At 39.7% G+C, this 25,836-nt stretch overlaps 1 protein-coding gene and 1 pseudogene across 2 annotated transcripts in view; both read right to left on the reverse strand.

Annotated features, from left to right (window-relative positions):
- Positions 1 to 21,940, reverse strand: part of LOC309663529 (cyclin-Y-like protein 1 pseudogene) — a 295,819-nt pseudogene extending 273,879 nt beyond the window's left edge. Inside the window, exon 1 of the transcript XR_014268273.1 lies at positions 21,896 to 21,940. The product of XR_014268273.1 is annotated as a cyclin-Y-like protein 1 pseudogene (transcript). The remainder of the gene's footprint in view (positions 1 to 21,895) is intronic.
- The window catches only part of LOC309663530 (cyclin-Y-like protein 1), a gene marked incomplete at its 5' end in the record, with an annotated part of 62,982 nt that overhangs the window by 12,576 nt on the left and 24,570 nt on the right, over positions 1 to 25,836 (reverse strand). Inside the window, 2 exons of the mRNA XM_082478878.1 lie at positions 649 to 684; positions 4,239 to 4,339. Of these exons, the coding sequence (XP_082335004.1) occupies positions 649 to 684; positions 4,239 to 4,339 (137 nt within the window). The remainder of the gene's footprint in view (positions 1 to 648; positions 685 to 4,238; positions 4,340 to 25,836) is intronic.

Here is a 25,836-nt window from a genome sequence, read left to right on the forward strand (position 1 = left end):
TCTTCATATTGTTTCTTCAAAACAAATGACTGAAGACAGAATAGATATGAGAATCAGCTGTCTTCTATTGAGGAGATACTTTTCTCTCAATATTTTTTGTTGTGGAAAATAGTTATTTTTCATTAAAAAAAATGATTTATGTTGAACACTGGGGTTCCCAATCAGGGGTGATTTCGTCCCCCAGGGGACTTCTGGCCATGGCTGGAGACAGTTTTGGTTGTCGTAATGTGGAGGGAAGAAGGTGCTACTGGCATCTAGTGAGTAGAGGCCAAGGGTGCTGCTATATATCCTATAACACACAGGACGACACCCCACAACAAAGCATTATCTAGCTCAAAATTTCAGTAGTGCTAAGGCACACCCTGTTTTAATATACAATGAATTTAATTTTTTAAATTCTCAATTTCAATTTCTAATACAGTAAATTATCAATATAACCCATATAAACAAATACTCTTTGGGATGCTCAGTAACCTAAGAATTAAGGGTCCTAAGAGAAAAATAAATGATTCACTTCTATATTGTAATAAAAGCACTCTAATAATAAAAGCTTATGCCAGTAACATCTATAGTTATTACCTAACACTAAACTTGATACCTTGTAAATTAATTAGCTGGAATAACAAGATAGGTTTCAAAAGAGCTCACCTGTTCTTGATGTGGTAATATATTGCTAAGGTCATACTGTGGAGGAAAAAAAATACATTGTCATCACTGATTTTTATCATATCAGGCCTGAAGACATTTTTAAAAAGGGGTTAGCAAGGAGGGAAGACCTTCCAGAGGCCCAGTGGCCCCGAAATCCTCGAATTCAGAACAGTACCACATGGGTGCTTTCCCCCTTGTTTTAGGTTCTTCAGCTTTTAGCAAAATTAGGAGACCCAAAATGCTAGATATGCTGTTAGAAGGCATGTTTTGGTTGATTATTATAATATATAAATTATTACATATGTCCCCTGTCATTTGTCCTTCTACCCACAAAACCTTCTGTCCTGTACAAGTTATATCTATCTATACACATGCTTAAATTTAAGCCATATAGTAGTTTGTGTGTGGGGGTGTGTGTGTGTGTGTGTGTGGTTGTTTTGTTAGCCCCTGCATTTCAGTTGATTTAGTTCGCTATCCACCTACCCATCCGTTTTCCATTATTTCCCTAAAAGTAAATAATAAAAGTGCTCTATACCAAAATGATTTCAAATCACTTTTACATAATTATTAGAAAATTTAATAGCAAAATTTTATAGCCACAAAACTGATGATAGGTCTAGCTATCCTGAAATAAGCAGTGCTAATAAGACAGCATAATACTACACAGTATCCTATTAATGACAGGTATTTCCAAATTATTTTAAATAAAGTATTAACGAACAGATAGATACAAGTCCTTAGGTAGTCTTTTTTAAGTTACTATATTCCTAAGTTATTCACAGATGTTGTATATTAGGCAACAAAGGGGTTCTCTGGTTAAGTTATATGCTCCCCTTTGTTCTCAGTGTCTAAAATGAAACTCAAAATAATTGAGGGAAGGCAAATCTGAATTTTAGAATAGGTCTATAGAATCTTAGCACTTGTATAAAGGCCTGTAACACCGTTAGCATCAAAGATGGATACTTCTATAGTGCTTCAAAGTTTCATCTTCAAATTGATTTTAAAATCACAGCATTAGAAGTTTTATGATGGAAAGGACCACTGAACCGTAGATGACATTTAATTAAACAACCCATTTTACAGATAAGGGAACCAAGGCTTAAAACTGACTTACCTAAGGTCCCACTAATTATCAGAAGCAGTTCTCTTTCTCCTGCCCTCTAACCAAATAGTGGCTCCCAAGCTCAGCTGCACACTGGGATCATCTGAGAAGCTTTAAAAACTGCCTGGCTTCTGCTTCAAGATGTTCTGATTTAACCGGCACTGGGTATGACTTGGGCATCAGGACTGTTTTTAAAGAGCCCCAGATGACTGCAGCGTGCAGCAAAGTTTAGGGATGAATGAGTTAGGGTTAAGATCGGAGAATCACTCGGGATGCTTTTGTCCATATAATCATGCTTCACATCATTCCCCATCTTGTCAACAGGTGTGTGTGCGTGGGTGAGAGAGAGAGAGACAGACAGACAGACACACAGACACTGTGTCTTGGAGGCGGGGGCAGGCGGGTGGACTTTGTGCATCCAGAAACATATATCTTGAAAAGTTGCATAAGTGATTCTAATAAGGCTCACCTACCCCACTGAGAACAACTACCCCACTGAAAACTAACCCCATGATAAACATTTTCAAAATCATTCCTAAAAGCCAATTGGCCCTATTAATTTTCTCAGTAAACCTTTATTTCACCAATAATGAATGTGATGAATGATCATTTCTAAAACTTCATGAGAGCAAATTAAAATTTACTGTACTTCCAAAAATTAGACTAGGTCGGGAAAAAAAAGGATGAAACCTTCTTGTCTGAGCAAGGTTAATCTTTTTTTTTTTTTTTTAATTTTATTTAATTTTACTTAATTTGGGCTGCATGGGGTCTTTGTTACTGCGCGCGGGCTTTCTCTAGTTGCCAAGAGCGGGGGCTGCTCTTTGTCGTGGTGCGCGGCCTTCTCACTGTGGTGGCTTCTCTTGTTGCACGGCACGGGCTCTAGGTGCGTGGGCTTCAGTAGTTGTGGCACACGGGCTCAGTAGTTGTGGCTCGCGGGCTCTATGGCACAGGCTCAGTAGTTGTGGCGCACGGGTTTAATTGCTCTGCGGCATGTGGGATCTTCCCAGACCAGGGCTCGAACCTGTGTCCCCTGCGTTGGCAGGCAGATTCTTAAACCACTACACCACCAGGGAAGTCCCTGAGCAAGGTTTACTTTCAAAGTACTTTTGAATTATATACTGGACATCAGACTCTTTTGAATTCAAAAGAAGCTGCGACTCTAGCCAAAGTAGAGTGGTTTTTGTACCCACAGATTCAGTGTCTTGGCTGAATAAAAACATTCAGTGATTATGTGATAAGTGCCCAAACTCAGGACTTTAGAGATGGGGCTCAATTTTTGCTGAAACATGACTTGACTGCAACTATTATTGTAAGCAAGAGAGGAAAGTTACATTATTATGACTGTGAACTTGCTGTCTTTAATTAAAGTAGAAGTTACTGATAATTTAAATAGCTAAAAAAAAAGCTGGCACATTAAAAACCAATTAAAAATACAATTAGCTTATAAAATTAAGACAACAAATAAAATTAAGGATAAGGACATTAATATTTTCAAATAGCATTTCCCAAACTGTGTTCTGGAAAATCAACATTCATATCCTAAGGAGATGTTAATGTTTCGTGGACAACCGCGAGGGAGGAGGCAAGAAGCTCTGCATCCCGTTTGGTTTTTTTCTCTTAAATAAGCTTGAAAGGTTCATCATTAGGGTGTTTTGAAAGTGCATCTCCAATTGTGGACTATGAGGTGCTCCCAGAAATTAAAGAATGGTTTCCATCATCATGACACTGTTCGTGTCTCCTTAAGTATAAGCCTGACCACAGCCATGTTTCCGAAACCTCACCTCTTTTATTGTTCTCTGCTGTGAGTGATACAGTGTGTTGGAGATATATATATATAAACAAAACTTAAATGTGTCTATTAAGTTAAAACCTCAGTTGAACAAATTTCATCTACAAAGAAATTAAGCTTGAGTGTGTATTTCTTAAGACTGGTTTGATATATTCTCCCCCTCTTTGGGGGACAGGAAGGAGAAGTAAAATTTCATACAGAAAGAGTGCAGGAAAAAAAAAAAAGCACAGTGGGATAAATCTGACAAACTCCAATTAAATTTAAATGCAGATTCGCTTTGGTGCCAGCAGGGGACAAGCTGTTCCTTCTTCTAAGAGCAGCTTCCAAAGTAGTGCACGTTGTTTGAGGACTACAACTCATACAGTAATAATTGTCTCTAGAAACAGCCAATCAAAAGCACCTCTCTTTCTCACTGTGTTCAACAATGGCTTAGCAACAGAAACGCGTCAAATAAAGATTTATACTTTTTCTGGGATTTCTTATTTGCTAACTGGCTTTCCCTTCTATCATGCGCTCTAAGATTAAAATGGAAACTGAAAATTCATATTTAGGTCCTTGAAATCAATCTATAGTTGACACCAGTTTTTTAACCTGATCACTGAAAAGGACAATTCAAATGAATGAACTTATGTATGGCTAGGATGCTTTTAGCGATAAGGGGGTCTGTCACTCAGCCCTTGGCAACCTACTTGTACTCACCATTTTACTGTGGTTCTAAGATTAGGCTGGCTGACCGTGCTGTCATCTAGAAATATTGTTGAGCATGAGCTATACTTTTTAGTAAGCTGCCCTGGAGATACCTGAAGGGGAAGGGAAATAGAAGAAAATGTCACAGTAAGTTAAACCTATCAAGTGTGTGTTTTTCCTCGGTTAAAATGTCAAACGATAAAGCATTAAGATTTTTCTTACACTCCATGAACTGCCTGAGTGTGATATCATGTGCAGCTCTATGGGAAACCTCTATACTCTGACTTCCACAGACGAGCTTTGAGAAATGGGTTATAAAATGCTGCCTTGATATAGTACCTATAATCAAACCTGGCAAGCACCTATTATAAATTACCTTTATAATAATGTAAAAAGTTTAGAATAAGATTTCAGGGTTTTTTCCTTAAGCAATGAAATGCAGCTGAGATTTCCTATTTCTATTCATTTACTACAATAAAACGTAATGCTTTATATAATACCGATGTAGGAGCATTTCACTGCAGTAAATGAACACCAATAATAAATGTTCAGGAGACAGTGTGACGAAACAAACGTTTTCCAATCAGAGGCTGGGCATGCCAGGGCTGCTCTATCACTAAAAAGCTGGGGGCCATAAGTCTCTCTGGGCCTCAATTTCCTTATCTGGAGGACAAAAAGGTACTGCTTAAAGATTCTCTCGCATCCAAAAAAAACGGATAAAACAACTCTGAGAATTTAACTTCTCACTTCATGTTTAAGTAAGACTGCCAGTACATTACTCAAGTGAGAACCTCAGAGAATACTTGCCATTCATTTCAAAATTGTACTAATTCTGTTCTACGTGTTATTTGACACTCCTGCCTCACCCATGCTGCTCTCTGCCTGCAATGCCTTTTTCTTCCTCCTGTCCCAGCAAGCTTGACCCCATCTGCCTCTAGGATCCCTTTGCCAGCAGGCACACCACAAAACTTCTCACTTTCTGCACACTCACACATCTAATTTACCAACTGTTCCATGGTCTCAGCTGCTTGCATAGTACCACCCTCTTAAGTAAACAAGCTTCTCCAGGTTAGGAAGATTCTTCTCCTACCTCCAGCTACTGAGCACAGAATCTGGGACAAATTAGGATTCGACAAGTGTTTGAGAAATTATTTAAGATCAGTTACAACTGGAGGTAAATCTTACTAAAGATACAAATTCGTGAGAATTTATCTACAGTGGTGTTGGATAGGTGACAAAGAACTTTTTGAGACCCTCTAGAGAATGAACTATCTTTAAAACACTTTAGAAGTATCCATTTATTTGTGAAGAGCCCATGAACACGGCAATAGTCAAATACTAAAATGGCCTAAACTATGTTAGGACAACTCTGTTCCTTAAAGTAAGGCCAATAACCAAATCCCAATCACTGAAAGCCACTGGAAGGAAGAGTAGCATTCTTTAATACCACAGAATACGAACAATTTTAAAGCTGGGTTTTGGTTTTGGTTTTTGTTTGTTTACTAATTCAGATGAGCCTTCCTTCCTCCTATTAATATAAAATAGTTTTCACCATGCTGTCACACTCTCCCATCAATGTCCTCCACAAATACATGAAAGGTGAGGCAGGGAGAAAATCTAGTTGATGCTTTTTAAAATACAGAGCATTTAAATAAAAATTGCCAGTATCCAATAATCAGAAATATCCAAATGGCATATATAAAACACCATTTTGCTTGTTTCAGATGCTTTATGCAAAGCCACTTATTCCTTATTAACAAAAAGTTCTAGATGTAACATATTTGAAACAGTATCACTATTTGGAAGACTAATTTCTCCTTCAAGCTAGAAATGTTTTAAACTAAAACTCTGATATGGTCCTTAAGCTATTTGGTTAATGTGTAATTTTAGAATCTCAAAAAACAGATACAGCATGAAAAATGAAAATTCACTCATTCAAATACTTTGATTCTAAACGAAGCAGGTTATCTTTTAAGGTCACTACTATTAGGGTATAATATGACATACACTACACGTAATAAAAGTCAATTCTGACCAAAAATCTATATATATGAGGGGAATAAAAATAGTAAGGAAATGTACCAAAATATAGACTAGTTGGTAGAGCTTTGGGTGCTATTTATCCTGTTTTCCTCTATTAAAAACTTTTTTTTCTATTATGAATGTATATTGATTTGTCTTTGGAAATATTACTGCTAAAACATTTAAAATTTTTAATTAGATGTGCTCTATAATCCTATGGGGGCTCATTTAAGTTGTATCAGCAACTTACAGTCTACTGGCTCGATCCTACAAAAGAAACACTTCCACAGGCCTACTCCTGAAACTATTCAAACTTTCCAGCATCTAGTGTTCACTAAAGGATGGCAGAATTGAAGCCTCTGAGCAAAGCCTAGATATGTTAGCTGCCAGCAGATTACTTTCCTCTCATCTTGCTTGAAAATTTAAGATAACTGTCCCTTATGATTAAAGCTTTACCATTGCTGGCTCACAACCTCAATAAACTGCACTGACACACATAAGGGTATAAAATGCAAATACAAAAAAAAAAAAAAAACAAGTAGCAAAAAACACTACTGACAGTTTAATGTTCACAGGTATTATTTCAATTGGTCACTGAAGAAGAGTATTTATCTTCATTCAGCACTAAGGACAAAATACATGGACTTTTACAATCTTTATAAGGGGAAAGGTTGCTTAGTAGACTGCAGGTTTAATGGTGAAGACTAGAAAATAATCATACCTAGGAGGCTAGTAAGTAACAACCCTCAAAGCTTATCATTAAAGGTCAAGTACCTGTTGAAATCCTGCCCCCACCCAATGACTCTTCCCATTGTGCCTACTGCCTCTGATTTTAACCCATTAAAAGAATAAAGCTGGAGAGAGCGAGAGTACGAAGTGCGGCAACCCGAGTCATGGCAGGACAGGCATTTAGAAAGTTTCTTCCCCTCTTTGACCGAGTATTAGTTGAAAGAAGTGCACCCGAAGTTGTAACCAAAGGAGGCATTATGCTTCCAGAAAAATCGCAAGGAAAAGTATTGCAAGCAATGGTAGTAGCTGTTGGATCAGGCTCTAAAGGAAAGGGTGGAGAGATTCAACCAGTTAGTGTGAAAGTTGGAGATAAAGTTCTTCTCCCAGAATATGGAGGCACCAAAGTAGTTCTAGATGACAAGGATTATTTCTTATTTAGAGATGGTGACATTCTTGGACAATATGTCGACTAAAATAAGTCACTATATGAAATGGCATCACGTGAAGCTGCCCGTTCCCCCAATGGCATCACGTGAAGCTGCCACTGAAGTTCTGAAATCTTTCATCCTGTAAATAATTTCCGTGTTTCTTTTATAATAATGATATCCAAACTAATGATATTCAGTGTCTCTGAAATTTCGTTTTCTCTGTATTGATTTAAACATTCCCAAATAAAAGTATATAAATGAAAAAAAAAAAAAAAGACAATAAAGCTGAAGTTCACTTTTTTTTCCCCCTTTTCACAAGTTTTGGATACGTTTATTAAGAATCAATGACTTTCACTGAAAAGTCTGTAATACTCCATCTATGTTGCACATTAATGGACAATATGGTAGGGTGAGTGGTTTGAATAGAATTCATACTCAAGGCCTTAGTAGAAAAGTATAATATTCTAATTATAGGTATAATCAAAAATATTGTCTGAATTAATATCGTTAATTATATTGCATTAAACTTCAAACTCAGAACCTATATTCAAAGAATAAATCTAAGTTTGAGTAGACTGACCACAAATCTATTTCCTCTCCCCCTTCTTTCAGATATCATCTCATTAGAATTAAAGGCATTTTTTAAAAAAGCTATACATAAGACAGGATAAACAGCAGATGATTTTTAATGTTTGAAAGGTGAAAAGACTAGATAAAGGAGTGGTAACTGACATGGCAGAACAGAGGAAGCACAACCTTGGTACCTACAGAGAGTGACTAGGACAGGAACAAGAAAACCAGTTTGTCTTACAGAACCCAAGGCAGGCTCAGAGTTCAGAGGCGTGGTCCCCAAATCCTTGCAGTGAGGCCCATCAGTTAACGAGTTGTCCAAGTGATGCTTCCAATTAGATCTTAACAGACAGCCAAGGACCATCACGCGTTTGAGGGAAGCCCCCAACAAGTAAGAGATCAAAACAGGAAGAAGGAATGGGACTTCCCTGGTGGCGCAGTGGTTAAGAATCCGCCTGCCAATGCAGGGGACACGGGTTCGAGCCCTGGCCCAGAAAGATCCCACATACCACAGAGCAACTGAGCCCATGCGCCACAACTACTGAGCCTGCGCTCTAGAGCCCATGAGCCGCAACTACTGAAGCCCGCACGCCCTAGAGCCTGTGCTCTGCAACAAGAGAAGCCACTGCAATGAGAAGCCCACGCACCCAACAAAGAGTAGGCCCAGCTCACCGCAACCAGAGAAAGCCCACGTGCAGAAACCAAGACCCAATGCAGCCAAAAAATAAATAAATAAAATAAAATATAAGGCCGCTTTAAAAAAAAACAAAACAAAACAGGAAGAAGGAATTGATGGGAGTGATAAAAACTCAGGAGCAAATGAAAACTTGAAATTGCATCAGTGAAAAAAAGAATGACAGGATATAAGAGAACTCTATAAATTGAAAATAAGGTAGACAAAACAATATATTCAATAGAAGGATTAGAGCACAGTCAAGGAAATCTCCAGGAAGCAGGACAAAAAGACAAAATGCAAAGCAGGAGGGGAAAAAAGTTAGCGATCTGGTAAGTCTAAGACTTCCAACATCTGAATAATACGAACCTGGAAGAAAAAAACAGAATATCAAAGAAACACACAAAAAAGGTCTATACCAAACCAAATTATGAAATTTCAAAATCCCAGGGAGAGGGAAGGTACTAAAAGGTTCCCGAGAAGGAAGGGATGGGGGAAAATGACTAAAATCGGTCATGTACAATGTACCATACAATGTCAACAGGTTTAAGAGCAACAGTGTAAATGAGAAGATGAGAGGGAAATGTCTTTAGAACGGCAAAAATTAGTTTCAACTGAGAATTCTATACTTTATCAAATAGAAGGAGTTTCAGAGAGGCTAGATCTCTATAAACTTTCTGCCCATGTGCCCTTTTCCCAGGAAAATGTGCTCCAGTAAAACAAGGAAGTATAACAAGACAAGAGGGAAACAGAATCTAGGACATAGGGGATCCAACATAAGAGAGCAGAGTTATGTGAGATCCCAGATGACTTCACACAGATATCCCAGGAAAAGAGGCATAGAGCAGGCCTAGGGGAACACTAGTCTATATGGGAGTAGGAAGACAAAAGATTGGGGCAAAGTGTCTCCAAGAAATAAATGGAACAGATGTGGCTTAGTAGACGGAAAATAGTTTTCATAGGCATGTGACAAATGTTAAAACATTTGGGGAAAAAAATAGCTGTTAGAAAACAGGCAAGTGAATATAGTCAGGAAATTAATTCCACAGAAAAAATGAAGAATGTGAAAGCAGGGAGACCGGGCAGGGAGCTACTTACTGCATTTGGCTGTGTGAGATCACGTTGGCTAGGAAAAGGGGGATTGGGTTATCCTAGAGAAGTGCAGAAGTGCTCCAATTTCATTAATATTTAAGAAAAAGAATGAAGGGTGTACAAGGAGGAGGCACAGTCAGAGAACTCTATGGCTCAGCAATGCACAATATTTGCAGAGTCGTAGTAATGTAAACATTGATTCTGATTTAATAAAAACTGATACATGTTGAGGGAACACAGGGAGGGAAATAACGTCATGGTGGAGCGAAGAAGCTCAGCTTTCACCTGCTATGACAAGAAGTCAATGGACAGTGCTAAAAATTAACTTACCTGTTATACTTTTATTACTTTGGTTAAAAAATAAGATCAAAAAAATAAGGCAAAAGAATTTCAGGCAGATCTTTATACTACAACCGTATTAGTGAAATTTAACGTAAATGTCAGAACCCTTAAAAAATGGGCACTACTAAGTCAAAGACTTTCCTGAATACATTTGATAATTAGGAAAATAGAGATTTAGAAAATCTACAAAAAAGAGGTCCATGCTAACAGTATTGGATCCATCATATTTTTTAGGAATCATGGCAGACATATTTTTAATTCAAACTATTAATTTCTTAACTTTTCAACTGTTTACTTACATGGTTTAAATGGCTGCTCCTCCTCTTTTCCCGCACTAAGAATAAAAAAAATTAACTGATGAATTCTGATACAAATGCCATAGAAAAATAAAAGTAGTCACTAATTATCTGATGGATTACCAATAACACAATGAGATAAAATTCCATTCTATTTTTTAAAATAATTTCCAACAAAATATATAATTTAAATCACCCAGCAAGATGAGTCCGATAAATAAAATCTAAAAACTTAGTTTCACTTTTTTGACCTAATAGATATTCTGTATTAGGTACAAATGAAAGACTCCCCATTTACAAAAGAAAAGGACAAAGCAAATTAGGCCAGGTGAGAAACTTAGCTAATAAAAAAATGTACCTGCTGCATAGCTGAACTACTAGCCAGGAGTATTTTCTAAGTCTTCATTTACACACAGCTTACTTTAATTACCACAATCTACAGATGACGACTCTAAGAACCAGTTTCTGGCCAGGCACTCATCTCCGAACGCACCAGGATCTCTGGAAGCATCCTGAACCACTTAATGGTAACCTACTCAAATACCTTACTGAAAAAATACACAACTGGAAAGTAACCTATGTTAAACGTAAATTTTAAAATGAGTGTGCTGACCTAAATGAACATATCTACAGCACACAAAACGGTTTTGCTCCAACAAAGGCCAGAAGAATAAAAGCCTGAAGAGGGTCTTAGGCCACACTCTTGCTCACATTGCCTCCTTTAACTCCAGACAGGCATCACAGGCACGGATTCCTTAAGGCTGAAGAGAGAGACAGGCATGGGACAGCTTTTCTTTTACTGTCTCCAGAGCCCCTCTACATGTGAGCAGCTCATGGCTCTGGAAGAAACTGAGAAATAGAGCAATCCTAACCAGAAATGAGTGGCTCAAGTACACACACTAGAAAAATGCAAGTTAGAAACCCCAGGAGCTTCCAGGTTGGTGAGCATGTAGTACCCTTGCAGAGGGCATCAAAGCTCTGTGCCTTGTCCCCATGCCTGGCCCTATGCATCTCTTCCATCTGGCTGTTCCTGAGTTATATCCTTTTATAAAAACCAGTGATCTAACGGAAAAAAACCAAAAGCAAAACAACAACAACAAAAAACCAAACCTCCGTTTTTTATTGTGCTGCATCACTTTAAATATTATGGAATGTTCACTTCTTGTATTCCTGCTCTCGTAATCAACTGAAAAACTTGGTCACGTATGGCTTTTTAGCAAATAAACTAGGATTTAACATAACATTCAGGAAGACAAGCAGGCAAGCAGGAGTGCAAAAAATTCTACGGTTCTGATTCTCATCTTAAAACAAGGAGGACACAGGAAATGTATATGAGTTTCACATGCTGAGGATAATCTTCTGGAAAACCCCATATGGCATGTTGCTCTTATTACCCTGGCACAGCACTACATTAGGATGAGAAAGTTTTGAATAGCTTAAAAGTTCTGAGTAGCATAAATCTGGATGTGAGATAGGCTCGTCTGGTTGAACACTGTGTAAAACAGGGCCAAAATCACAAGGCTCAATTCCCATATATAACAACTGATTTTTCTGATTTGATCAAATGAAAACCTAACTGTGACCTAAACCCTATCATTTGTCTTTAACATATGTGCTCTTCGGAGCAAGGGGAAAAGGACAAAGTAGCATGGAGAAATAGACCACATCTAAATCATGGGGCCAGTTGACTATGTTGATAAAGAGGTGGCAAAATGTATAAACAGATAGTCTAAGTGTTCTCCTCCCTAAAACACTGACAACTAAAGGAAACTGTATCATCAACATATTAAAATAAGACAAGTGAATACATAAAAAAGTGAAACATTTAAACCACTGTAAGAGTTTTTCTAAATACCTCCTATAATACACAAAACAAAAACAGTTTTCACTCTTTTTCTCAGGGAAAAAAAAGCATTGCCTTACCATCTGTTTGAGATTTGCTCGGAAAAATGGTGCTTGCCCCTGGGTGGTCAGAAGGGTTTGGTTCCAAAGCTAAGTCTGTATAGGAAGAAGAGAAAAAGGTGTGGTGATTTAGTTGAGTAGAAAAATACATGATTTTAAAGATAGCTACACATTGATTGAAACCACTTATTAATAGTCTTGAGAAGAGCTTTTAGTAATGACAAAAAGGCAATTTTAGTAAAGGCACAATATAAAAATTCTATTGGGAAACAGCAAAATTGTAGAAACTCTCCATACATGTGGAGTAAAACCATGGCTATGTCTTAGACTTCTTTAACTTGCACCTAAATAATCTATGCCATTTTTAGATGAATCATATATGTGACTCCCCTCCTATTTATCAATTAAAAATTCAGTCACCCTCTTTTAAAGCTGATATTACTAGCACATTCCAGGAACAGTCTCAAGAAGCAAGTTATGCTGTGGCCAACTACTGTCAGATACCAGCTCAATATATCAAATATGCCAAAACGAAGTGAGTTGCTTTTGGCAAATGTTCTTCAGACAATCAAATGGCTAATTCTAACTCCATTCAACAAATGAACTCATTTCATTGGCTGTGGTTTATCTGGGGGCTATTCATCATGGCAGATTTAAGAGGACTACATAAAAGTTCAATGTTCTAATCTAGAGGAACACTTCCATGAGAGTGATTTTTAACTTTGCCCTCTATTTCCAAAGCTAAACTCACTTCTTCATTCCACGCTGCATGATCAATTTGGGGCTTCAATAAGAGTACTTTCTGGAGCAGATCATAGGGCTACTAGAAAAAAATTTTGGCCATACCTACACGAAAAGGTGGGTCTGCCTGTAGCCCACCTTGCACCAAGGTGGGATAGCGTCTTCTATTTAGGCAGAAATACAAAACAAGCACAAGCTACCACATAGGATCGTAAGGTTGTTGTTTCAAACAAACAAACAAACATAAAAGCCCTATGACACTTCCTCAGCAAAGTCCATCTCAAACCATTTAACCAATCTTTTAAGAAACTGGACCAAGATTCAGATAAAGAGTAATGGTTAAGGCAATTATTTCCCAAACCACATAATAACTGATCTGTTTTTGAAAGATGGCTTTGATGGTCAAAGCGAAATACAAATATATCCCTGCCTCTTAGAGAATCCAAAGAATACACACATTGATATATTAAAAACTAATTAGTCTAGTAGTGAATTCTGTCTAACCCAGCATTTCACAAATGTATCTACCTAGAATCCCCTTTTCCCACCCAGAAAGAATTTGGCACGAACAGTAATTTTGGACTTCCCGTTTTAACAGGAATCTGAGCCATCCATTTTAATGTCATTGCCAGCACTAGTAATTTACAGAGCTAAACCAACTGCTTTGTTCTTCATGAAAATTCCTTCACTGAATTTGAAGTTTATAAAGCTGCTTTTGGAGAAAATATTCTATTCAACATTTTTATGTAAAAGACCCATATAATTATTTTAAAGTTTTTTTCTCCTACATATTTGAAAAATTAAGACAATGGGAAAATAAATTATTTCAGCTGTACACAAAATGGCAGGCAGAGACTTTCACAGCTGCCTCTAACCTATAGCTTCCGAAAGAATTCATGACTACTTACCTATACCAAAAAGAAAGTAAATAGACTACATTTGAATCTAAAAAAATAAGCAGAAATGTTTGCAAAGTAGCTGTCTTATTTATCAGTGTCTATGGCATGGTAAAACTTAACAATTTTCAATGGAAGTCCAGGAAAATTAAGTGCCAGAATCAAAGAGAAGCAAGCTTTAACACACACACACACATACACACACACACACACACACACACACACACACACACACACACACACACACACACACACACACCCGCCAAACCAAGATGTGCTACTACAGATCTAAATACAAAAGTCAAGAAGGCTGGGATAAAAGAAATGACAACATGCAAAAAAAAAAAAAAGTAAACTGAGCCCAAGTGACCAGAAAAAAGCTGGCACTCTCCCTACTCTATCCTAGGGGGTTCAAAGGTAGGCACAGGACCCAGGACCGGCCAATCAATCACAGCTGTCCTGGGACTTGCCAAGAAAAGAGAAAGGCAGAACTGTACTCTAGGATCCTTAGCTAGTCTTGAGCTGCTGGACACTTCCCTTGCTATCATGAGGGGAAAGGCTTTTCAGGAGACATCAACAGAGGAGAGCAGAACTGAGGAGATCATTTAACTCCTGGGTCAAGTAGTGCTTAACTCTGTGATGTTCTTTTACCTTGCAACTGAAGGAGACCTGGTTAATCAGCAGTACTGATGATCACACTAAAGGTGGGGAAAGGTAAAAGTCACTTGCTCATTCCTTTAACAAATATCATGAACAAAAATCTGCATGAGACAAAACGATGCTCTGTTTAAAAATTACACACAACCATTCACAATCATTAACACACAATGATTCACAACCATTACTTTTAGTTGCTTTTCTTATACGTTAAAAAAAGCTCTAATTAGTGTACAATTTATGTCTTCTTGTTACTAACAAGCGCTCTCCACCCCACTGTTGCATATTTATTGTTTAATGAATACACACTGGCCCATCAAGTGTTATTCCTATACTGGACTTAGCCAATCCCCTATTGCTGGGGATTGGTGCTTACAAAGTTCTATTCTTAAAATATTATGAGGAAAATCTTCATGTACATAGTTTTTTAAAATAATGGTTTTATCTCCTTAGCAAAGATCTTCGGAAGTGGAATGACTAAGCCAAAAGGTTAGATCACTTTCACGGCTCCATGTACAATGTTAAATTGCTTCCTAAAGAAGATGGGGGGCACATTAGGGTATAATGCTACCAATCATGACATTTTGAGTTCCTACCCTTGCTTTGGATACTTGAAAAAAAAAAAAAAATTCCTACTGATATGAATGAGGAACCTCACTGTAGATCTAATTTGTATTTCTTTTGATTACACAGTTTGACCATTTTCCCACAGTTATCAGTGTTATTTCCACTTTGGTGAGTTGGCCTATCATTTGAATGTACTGTAAACATCAGGGCCCTACTGCTGTCAGTTTGCATGAGGTTTTCAGAAAATATTAATCTTTTGTTTATAGCCTATATAACTAACAGTTTTCTATATAACTTGCACTTTTTGCTAATGAAAAATACCACATCACTATCTTATAGAATGGACATGTGAGCCATTAGACAGTAAACTCATACATACACACAATATTTCTGCACTTCCCATGAACTATCTTCCCAAGAGCCTAAGGAGACTATGATAAAACCTACCACACTCTTCACTATCACAAAGGTAAGACTGCCAACTATTAAGCAAAGCTTTACCACCCACCATCCCTCTCATCCCTCTCCCCACCACATGCACACACAGTAATTTAGAGACTTCAGGGAATTACTGTGCATTCAGGAAATTACATGGATTCTTCCGAAAGTTATTTCTTTAGAAACCTCTAAGAATGTTTTACCCAGGAGAAATATTCTTGAGCTCATGATTAGGGGTTATGATTAAAACTGTATTTTAAGACCCATCATTTTTGTATTATCAATTTAAATTGCAACTTATTTGACAGCATGATAGGTCGATGTAGAAAAAGTATGATTAAAGAAAAATTAAACTCGGTCTTAATGTAAACATTCCTCAGAGGAAACCTGTAAAACACCACCGACACTGAATACTGTTTTTCCTCCAATCTAAGATTCTACCAGTTGTTAAGATCCATCTCAATTGCAGTTGTTAAAAGTGTGAAAACATAGGCAACTTAGAACAAATGAAATGCATTACTGAAGGCTAAAAGTGTTAAAACTATGCTATCAAACTGTCGATAAATGATTTGTCCTTGTTAAAATATTAGAGGGAGAGGGAAGTGACCAAGAAAGCATCTGACAGAAGCAGCATATTTCAGAAAGCGATTAATATCGACATATTGATTTCAATATATTCCAAATAAACAGGAGATGTCAGCAGTTTCTGGGCCAACTGCTGAGCACCAGTTTACTTAACGGTAACCACTGCATTTACTGAACTGCCCTAGCATCCCTATACTGTGCAGTGTATTAGTTTTATGGCTCATAATACAAACATTACAATCTTTACAATTACCATGTAAACTGATGATTTCATCTCTGAGTCCACACTTTCCACCGCAGTCAGGGAGTTCCTGCCAGCCAGCCCTGAGCTGGGCTGCCTCACCAGCGGGTACACAGCAGGCTCCTGCACCTGCCAGGCTACTGCTCACCCAAGCCTTGATCCTGCTTTCCTAGCTTCGGACAATCCTGGCTTCCAAACTTCCCAGCTCTGGTTTCCAACTGCTTCTGTACCTGCCTCTACCCTGGTTCTCAGTTTTGCCTTATTTTAATCCTCAATCAGTGTTACAGTGATCATGACTGAGAGGTGACACATAGGTAAGTACACCTGGCTTTATATATTTCTAAAGAGTACTTTACTCAGTTTCTTGGACTTTTAAGAACCTTTCTGGGTTGCAAGTTACCTTCATTTCATTTCACATTACGCAGTGTTACTGTTTTAACTCTTAAGTTTTATTACTTTCATACACTAAAACAACAACAACAAAAAAGGCTGAGAAAAAAGGTAGTATTCCAAAGAAGCTCACATAATGTCAACAATAAATTCTGTTCCTATATGCCATGCATTTGGAATTTACAGTCCTACTCTCTATCAATACTCATTTTTAAAACCTTGGACAACTCAATTTATACCTAAGAGAAGAATTCCTACACTACCTAACTCAGAACATGGTGAGAATCAAATGACATGCAAGAGCAATCTATATACTACAGCCTATTTTAGACCCTTATTAATATCGCTTTTTTGTTCAAGCCACTGTTGGCTCTCACCTGAGCTACCGCACCAGCCTCCTAACTGGTCTCCCTCTCTGCTTCCTTCCACCCTTACAGTCTATTCTCACACAGTAGCTGGTCTGATCTCCCTCCACCCTCTCTACCCCCCTTCCCTTTTTCTAAGAATTAACATCATTCCCCTGCATATAATCCTTCAATAGTTTCCCATTACAATTAGACTAAAATTCATATTTTTTGGTCAAGGCCCACTAGGCATACAAGGTCTTAATCCCCCATATTCCTCCTGGCATTCATTCACTCAGCTGCAGCCACCCATCTTTCTGTCCTTGGCACGCATCAAGCATATTCCCTTCTTAGGAACTGCACAGAAGCCTCTTCTCCCACAGCCTCACATGGCTCTCTTAGGACTGCTCATGGGTCGCTTAAGGAGAGAAGCTGTCTTTAACCACCCCTTGTAAAACTGTCCTCCTCCCCAGCCCATTACCTTCATTTTCTTTCTTACTGTTCTCACTACCTGATGTTATTCTTGTGTCGTCAGCCCCCAGGCACCTCTAGAAAGTAAGGACCTGAGTTAGGATACGGGTTTTGTCTTGTCTAACCACTGTTTGTCCTGCCTCTGGAATGGTGCCTAATAATCATGTTTCAGTGTACCCAAAACCAGTTAAGGTTCTCCCAATTTTCCCACATCATCTAAGATTTCTTCTAATGCTGTCTTTTGATGTGTCTGTCACCTAAGACCAGAGTTAATTTCAGATCTCTTAGAGTAGTAGTTTAGTTACTCAGAATCAAAGACACAAGACAGGTTACCAAGAACCACGAAAACCTAAAAGAGGAAATCTAATGTTCAGTGAAAAATCAATGGTAACTTTAATTTGGGAAAAGAACATTTAATGTTAAAATACCTTTACTACAAAGTGACTCACCCTAGGAATTTAATTAAGTCATAAGACAAAGTGTACAATCAGAATGCTATAGGGAAGTATCAATATAATGCATCAGTTTTTATCTGTGTCCCCTGAATAAAGCATTATAATGGGATTATAAAAGATGCTCAACCATAAAGGCTGGGTAAATGAATTATGCTCCAACCATTCGATGGCACAGTAAACAGTTGGTAAAAGGCAGGCTGTAGAGCTATGCACAGTTGCATGGAAATACATCACCCTGGAGCACTCTCTAGGTGTCAGCACAGTTCCAGGAGCTTCATGTTGTTACTTTTCTTTATAACACAAAGTTACAAAGTGGCACATAAAGAACAATCCCATCTTTGTAAAATAAACACAATGTTATGTTTATATGCATACAAAAGGTTCAGGAAGAATCAACACCAAAATATTAATAAAAATTCTGGATATTCTGAGTGTGAGTGAAGGACTTTTCTGTGTTTTCTCAATCTTTCACATCAAATGTTCATTAATACTGTCACCAAAAAAAGGAAAGATCTGTTGCTCAGAGGTTTTTCCACATCATATTGCCAATTCCTTCCCTACCCACTCTTCAGGGGGATGGGAGGTAGGGGTCACTTGAGAGAGCACCTTTCACCAGAGAATTAGCAAAGCTCCTAAGGTCAGAACATAAAGGCTGTATGAAAAGTTGATGAATAAAAATAAAATCAGATAATAGGACCGTAGCATCTTCTTTTCTATTATGACACTACCATCAGTTATATTAGATATACTGTTAAAGACAAAGTAGTAAAAAATTCTTTTGAGTCTATCTGAAATCTATACTACGTTCTTAGGAGTTACTTTATTGAGATGGCTTGAAGAAATCATGTTCTTCTCCAATGTTTCTGAAGAACAAGACAGAGCATCATTTATGTACGATTTTCTCTAAGTAACCAAATAATTCTTCACTGTAGAAAAGCCAAAATGTTTTATATCTGAGTAGGTATTTCTCAGTTTCCAGGGAAACTGATACAAAATTGTCTGAAATAAAGACATGAAGAGCAAACTTCCAATGTGCCTGTACTTTATATTTGGTGTTCTGACCTTGTTTCTATGGAAACTTAATTAATAGGCAAATGCTGAAATTGAGGTTTCTCTTATCACTTTATCGAATGCCCCCCCAAAAAAGACAAATTGAAATGAAATTTTAACAATCATGTTAAACATAAAAAGGTAAATTCTGTACTCATGAACTCTATTTTTCCAGTTCCTGATTTAGCACTCCTTCCTTATCATACATAGTCGTATGCTAAATGCTTAGTACCTTACCTGCCCGCTTACCAGCTTCCCCTAATGTCCCTCTGTCCAGGGCATTCTCGGCTTCAATTGGATTTCACCAGAACAAACTCTTTAAATTATATCAACGTGTTTACCTGACTGATAAATTTAGGCTATTTCATGACTTCTACTTTTATTCATATCCATTGCAATGTATGTACAGACAGAGAATGGAGAGGTAAATGTTGCTTCTGAGTTGTGTACAATAAACTGGAATGGCAATAATCAAAACTGGAGTATGCTGAGATAGGCCTAACTTATGGATAAATTATAAAATATAAGGTGCACTCTAAACACTTTCTTCAGCATCCCAAGAACTGAATTTGGCATATCTACCACCTCCCAAGTCTGTCTCTTTTGTTCAGTAGCTGTGTTACACAGTCATTTCAGATCTCTAAGTCTTGGCTTCTTCATCGGCAACAGAGGGAGAATATATACGGGCCTTATTTGTAGATGGAAGGGCCGAGTGAAATACACAAGAAAATGCATTGTAAATCTTAAAAGAATTCTATAAAGGTCCAATTTTCGTCTCTCCTCCTACACTAGACAACTACTAACTGTTTTTAAAAATCATTTAGAGGCTTACCTTATAGCAACAAGCAGAGCAGTTTTCACAAGTACTTACATGCTTTGTGTTTAAAGCTACAATTAATTCACATAATTTGTTCATTCTTTCACAATATCTAACGATTCTGAAAAGGGAGTACTTTCCACTTACAAAGCCACGTCCATCATAAGGGTGAATCCACAGGCTTAATTATTCTAACTTTTAAAGAAATTAAATAAACCCAACTAAAATTTAAATAGAAGAGCTGTAAGACATTTCGTCTATGAAATAATGAAATAATCTCTGGCATTTAAATGAAACAAATGGGCCAGTGGGGCTTTAACATCTTTATGATACAATGTTTTATACTTCAAAGAACAGTCTTTATTAAAGTGCCACTATGCTACCCAGAAATTTTTTTTTTTTTAACCTAGAGCCATCCCTTTCCAAAATTCTAGAGGCAAAAATCAAAACATTTCCTCTCTTCTCTCTCTCCTCTCCTCCCCGACAACACCCACCCCCAGCCATTTAGTCTTCAGAACTTTTACCTGAACATTCTTAAAGTTAAATAGTATTCTACTTGGGTGGGGGGGCGGAGGAGGAGGGAGCCATGGAGACATTTTTCTGCAGGATGGATGTGGTATGTTAACTCCCAAACCTTTATATTACAAATTACAATCTGAATTTGTTTTTTCTCCTTTGAAACTTCTGTCCAGCAGTCTCAGGAACCACCTCACCCCTCCCTTAGAACAGGCAACGTGCAAAAGAAGTCGGTTAAGGCTGTGCAACTGAAGACATACTTGTGTCAAAGTGGGAATTTAAAAGTAATCAGAACTCCATGGGGTCTCCTTTGGTAAAGAAAAAAAACCCAACAACTATTCTCTGCAGCCGTGGCAGTAACGTTTCACACCATTCACAGTTATTTTAAGCCCCTCTCCCACCATTTTCTTTCCTATCGTGTTCAAATTATAGTTAGAAGGGATAAAGTAGCTTCTATCAGGGCGACTGAAAACATTAAAATCCAAAGAATTTTAGTTAAGAACACCACACTGACTCTGTCCATCTCTATATTGAATTTAAATGACAAATCCTCTAATGTTTGTCTTAATTGTCTCGAATATCAACTACCTTAACAAATAGAAGTCTATCATCAGGCCCTTACCTAGTTCCTTCGCTTAGGTACCATCTGGATAGGGAGACGGGATGGATACGCCAAAGTTAGAGTATTTAAGTTTGCATTAAGAAAAGAGAGAATACACCAGAAAGTCTCTGCTAAGTCCCACGAGATGTTAAATAGAACCACGAACAGGAAGGGCCGCGGATTGGAGGGTCTCAGGCCGGGCTGGGAAATGGGAACGGGGGAAAGAATTGGGCATTCGGGTAGGGAAGAGGGAAGGAGACTGGCCGGACGCGACTGGTAAAGAATAAGGGGTGGGGACGCCAAGCAGAGCCAGCCTTCGTCCCCGGTGCCCAGCCCTGGGAGAGCCAACTCCGGGCAAGAAGGAGCCCTAGGCGGCGTCTCCCTCCCGGGGGACCCTGGGGGCGGCGGAGGCCAGAGGTAAGCCCGAGAGCAGACGGCGCCGACCCCGCGAGGGGCGAGGCGCGTCAGCCGCTTCTTACCTTCGGGCATCTCCCGGTCGCTGATGTGCTGCAGGTGGTGGCCTTCGCCACCTGCGAAATCCAACTCGGCGGGTTCCACGGTAGCCGCCGCCGGAGCTACTGCCACCGCGTTCCCGGCCGCCGCCTTGTAGACCTCAGACTCGCAGTCCGGCTCCGCTGACCCCCTGCGCCGGCCCGACTTGGGGCTGGCATTGGGGGACAGGCAACAACACAGCGAGTTCCCCATGGGGCGCCTTCACTCCTCACCGCCGCCGCCTCCGCTCGTCCCCCGACTCCGCCGAGCTCAGAAGACGCCCCCTCCCCCAACAATGGCGCGGCGGGCACTGGCAGCCCCGGGCTATGCCGGGGCTGTGCCGCACATGCAGACGCGACTTCGCCCGCCGCTCTCCTGTCCGCCCAGCCGCCGGGGCCCCGGGCAGGGGTACGGCCCCGGCCGCACCCCCGCCCAGCCGCTGGGCCCCGGGCAGGGGTCCGGCCCCGGCCGCACCCCCGCCGCCGCCTCCCCGGAACCAACTAGTCTGTGAGGGCGGTGACCAGACCCGCTTATTTAAAAGGGCTGGGAACCAGACAAGTGCTGAGACGCGCAGGCACTGAGGGAGAGAGCGCAGCCGGAGCTCCTCCTCCTTCCGCCACCGCCTCCCGACTGAAAGTAGCTAGCCCGTCCGGCCCTTGCCTACCGGAATGTGTCCTTCGGTTACCTGGTTACGACGGACCAATCACGACCAGAGTTCCCTCCACGCGCCCTCCTCAGAGCGCAGGCATGTGACTCACAATGCCCCGCCCCCGCCCGCGGCTGCCCCGCCCCCCGAGCGGCGCGCCCCAGACTCTGGTTTCCATTCATCTCTCGCGCTCCGAGCTTTCCGGTCCTGCGGGAAGCGCCGCGGGACTTTGTTAATCGAAGCCGTCCTGAGTCAGTGGGCTCTGTAGAAAGCCCCTGTTCGTAAAATACCAGTTCAGTTAGCAACTCGGTTTCACCGGGTCCACAGTTGACTCATTTGATGTATTGCTCAACGAACTTAGTTTCACCCCAATTTTTGACCGTTTTTTATAACTGAATGCTCCTCCTGTCTTGCCTTCCAAAGAGTGTTAGTTTCCGCCTACAGTTTAACCATAGCAACCCCCGGGGCCCTGGTCCTACTCTCAATAAAGAGCTGTGGCTGTGTCTTGAATGAGACTCGAGGACACGTCACCCCTCCACTTCCTCATCAGTAAATTAGGGACCGAACTCCTCCCTCCCACCTCTGAGGCGCTGGGATTCAGCAACTCGCTTTTCTCGCCTGTTGCTCTCTTCCACGGCAGGAGTTTCCAGGTTTCCCTACTTTAGCCAACAACAACGCATAAAGCACGATTTTCTCATACAAACTTGAGAGTCACAAAGTGAAGTACCACGGTCTTGATTTGATGAAGATGATAACGATAGTTAACATTTGGCAAACACTATGCGCCCGCCCCCGTTCCAAGTGAGGTACTCATTTAACCCTCGGGAACAAAATCCTCAGAAACCTTCATTTTACAGATTTTACAGACGTTAAGTCACGTTCCCAAGGTCACATGATTGCTCAGGGGTGTGGCCAGGATTTGATCCCCGATTGTGTGGATCCCCAAAGGCACCTTATTGTGATCATCAGAAAATAAAGGTCGAAGTCAAATTTGGTTGGAAGTGGCATAGTGTATCAGGATTTTCTTTTTTTAAGGAGGAACAATTTTTTGATGTGGATTTTAAAATACTTTCCCTTCATTCAACATTGATTAGTCCCTCCTACATGCCAGGCACCCGTGTGTGAAAAATAGTCCTGCCCTCAGTGACCTCAGGCACGGTGAGAAAACAAAGGCTTAGAAAGCCCAATAGTCTGAGGTCACACTGCTGCAAAGTACTTAAACCTGAAATTCAAACCTAGATCTATTAACCCCAAGTAGATGCTGGGGTAAAGAGCTTGGTTTTCTTCCCAGAAACATGAGAGCCATTGAATGTTGTGAAGTTAAGGCGTCACTATCAGGTGGTTTGTAGTGAGGTCACGCTTGAGAATAAGTAGGACTGATGGAAGCAACAAAACCCATTAAGAGACTTTATATTCATCTAAGAGAGGAGTGAGGGCTCAAACTAAAGGCAGTGGCAGAGATTGGAGTGGAGGGAAAGGATCTGAGGTCATTTGGGAGGTAGAATAGAAGTGCTCAGTGACTAGATATGGAGCGGGAAGGGGAAAAGAGAAGCAAAAATGGCTGCTAGGGTTCTGGCTTAGGGAACTATGTAGAGTGTGGTTACTTTTTCTTAGATAGTGCAGGAAAAGGAAGAGGTTTGGGAAGGAAGATCATTTTGGGGTTCTGTTAAGCGGAACATGGAAATGGAGCTCTCTGGTTGAAAGTAAGCCTCTGCAGGCTAAATCCATTTTGTGATATCCCAACTTATGTTTTCAAAAATAACACATTAAATCAATTTAAAAATGTGATTGGGGATATTCCCTAATGTTGACAGCTAAGAATATCACATTTTTCATGGAGCAACTTGGAATCTATGGTTTTAGTAAATGAGGCATCCTATGTAAAATAAAACTGGTAAATGAGAGCTCTACCCACCACCAGAGCCTCCCATCAAGCCTCTTAGATAGCCTCAACCACCAGAGGGCAGACAGCAGAAGCAAGAAAAACTACAATCCTGCAGCCTGTGGACCAAGAAACACAGTTAGAGAAAGATAGACAAGATGAAAAGGCAGAGGGCTAGGTACCAGATGAAGGAACAAGAAAAAAACCCAGAAAAACAACTAAATGAAATGGAGATAGGCAACCTTCCAGAGAAAGAATTCAGAATAATGATAGTGAAGATGATCCAGGACCTCGGAATAAGAATGGAGGCAAAGATTGAGAAGATGCAAGAAATGATTCACAAAGACCTAGAAGAATTAAAGAACAAACAAACAGAGATGACCAATACAATAACTGAAATGAAAACTACACTAGAAGGAATCAATAGCAGAATAACTGAGGCAGAAGAACAGATAAGTGACCTGGAAGACAGAATGGTGGAATTCACTGCTGCAGAACAGGATAAAGAAAAAAGAATGAAAAGAAATGAAGACAGCCTAAGAGACCTCTGGGACAACATGAAACGCAACAACATTCGCATTATAGGGGTCCCAGAAGGAGAAGAGAGAGAGAAAGGACCCGAGAAAATATTTGAAGAGATTATAGTCGAAAACTTCCATAACATGGGAAAGGAAATAGCCACCCAAGTCCAGGAAGCGCAGAGAGTCCCATACAGGAGAAACCCAAGGAGAAACACGCCGAGACACATAGTAATCAAATTGGCAAAAATTAAAGACAAAGAAAAATTATTGAAAGCAGCAAGGGAAAAACGACAAATAACATACCAGGGAACTCCCATAAGGTTAACAGCTGATTTCTCAGCAGAAACTCTACAAGCCAGAAGAGAATGGCATGACATATTTAAAGTGATGAAAGGGAAGACGGAAGACCCTACAATCAAGATTACTCTACCTGGCAAGAATCTCATTCAGATTCGATGGAGAAATCAAAAGCTTTACAGACAAGCAAAAGCTAAGAGAATTCAGCACCACCAAACCAGCTCTGCAACAAATGCTAAAGGAACTTCGTTAAGTGGGAAACACAAGAGAAGAAAAGGACCTACAAAAACAAACCCAGAACAATTAAGAAAATAGTAATAGGAACATACATATCGATAATTACCTTAAACGTGAATGGATTAAATGCTCCAACCAAAAGACACAGGCTCGCTGAATGGATACAAAAACAAGACCCATCTACATGCTGTCTACAAGAGACCCACTTCAGACCTAGGGACACATAAAGACTGAAAGTGAGGGGATGGAACAAGATATTCCATGCAAATGGAAATCAAAAGAAAGCTGGAGTAGCAATTCTCATATCAGACAAAATAGACTTCAAAATAAAGAATGTTACAAGAGGCAAGGAAGGACACTACATAATGATCAAGGGATCAATCCAAGAAGATGCATCCAACATAGGAGCACCTCAATATAAAGGCAACTGCTAACAGCTATAAAAGAGGAAATCGACAGTAACACAATTAATAGTGGGGGACTTTAACACCTCACTTACACCAATGAACAGATCATCCAAACAGAAAATTAATAAGGAAACAGAAGCTTTAAATGACACAATAAACCAGATAGATTTAATGGATATTCATAGGACATTCCATCCAAAAACAGCAGATTACACTTTCTTCTCAAGTGCGCACGGAACATTCTCCAGGATAGATCATATCTTGGGACACAAATCAAGCCTCAGTAAATTTAAGAAAATTGAAAT

This window comes from Balaenoptera physalus, assembly GCF_965194825.1.
Source record: "Balaenoptera physalus genome assembly, contig: SUPER_6_unloc_3, whole genome shotgun sequence".
Taxonomy (NCBI): domain Eukaryota; kingdom Metazoa; phylum Chordata; class Mammalia; order Artiodactyla; family Balaenopteridae; genus Balaenoptera; species Balaenoptera physalus.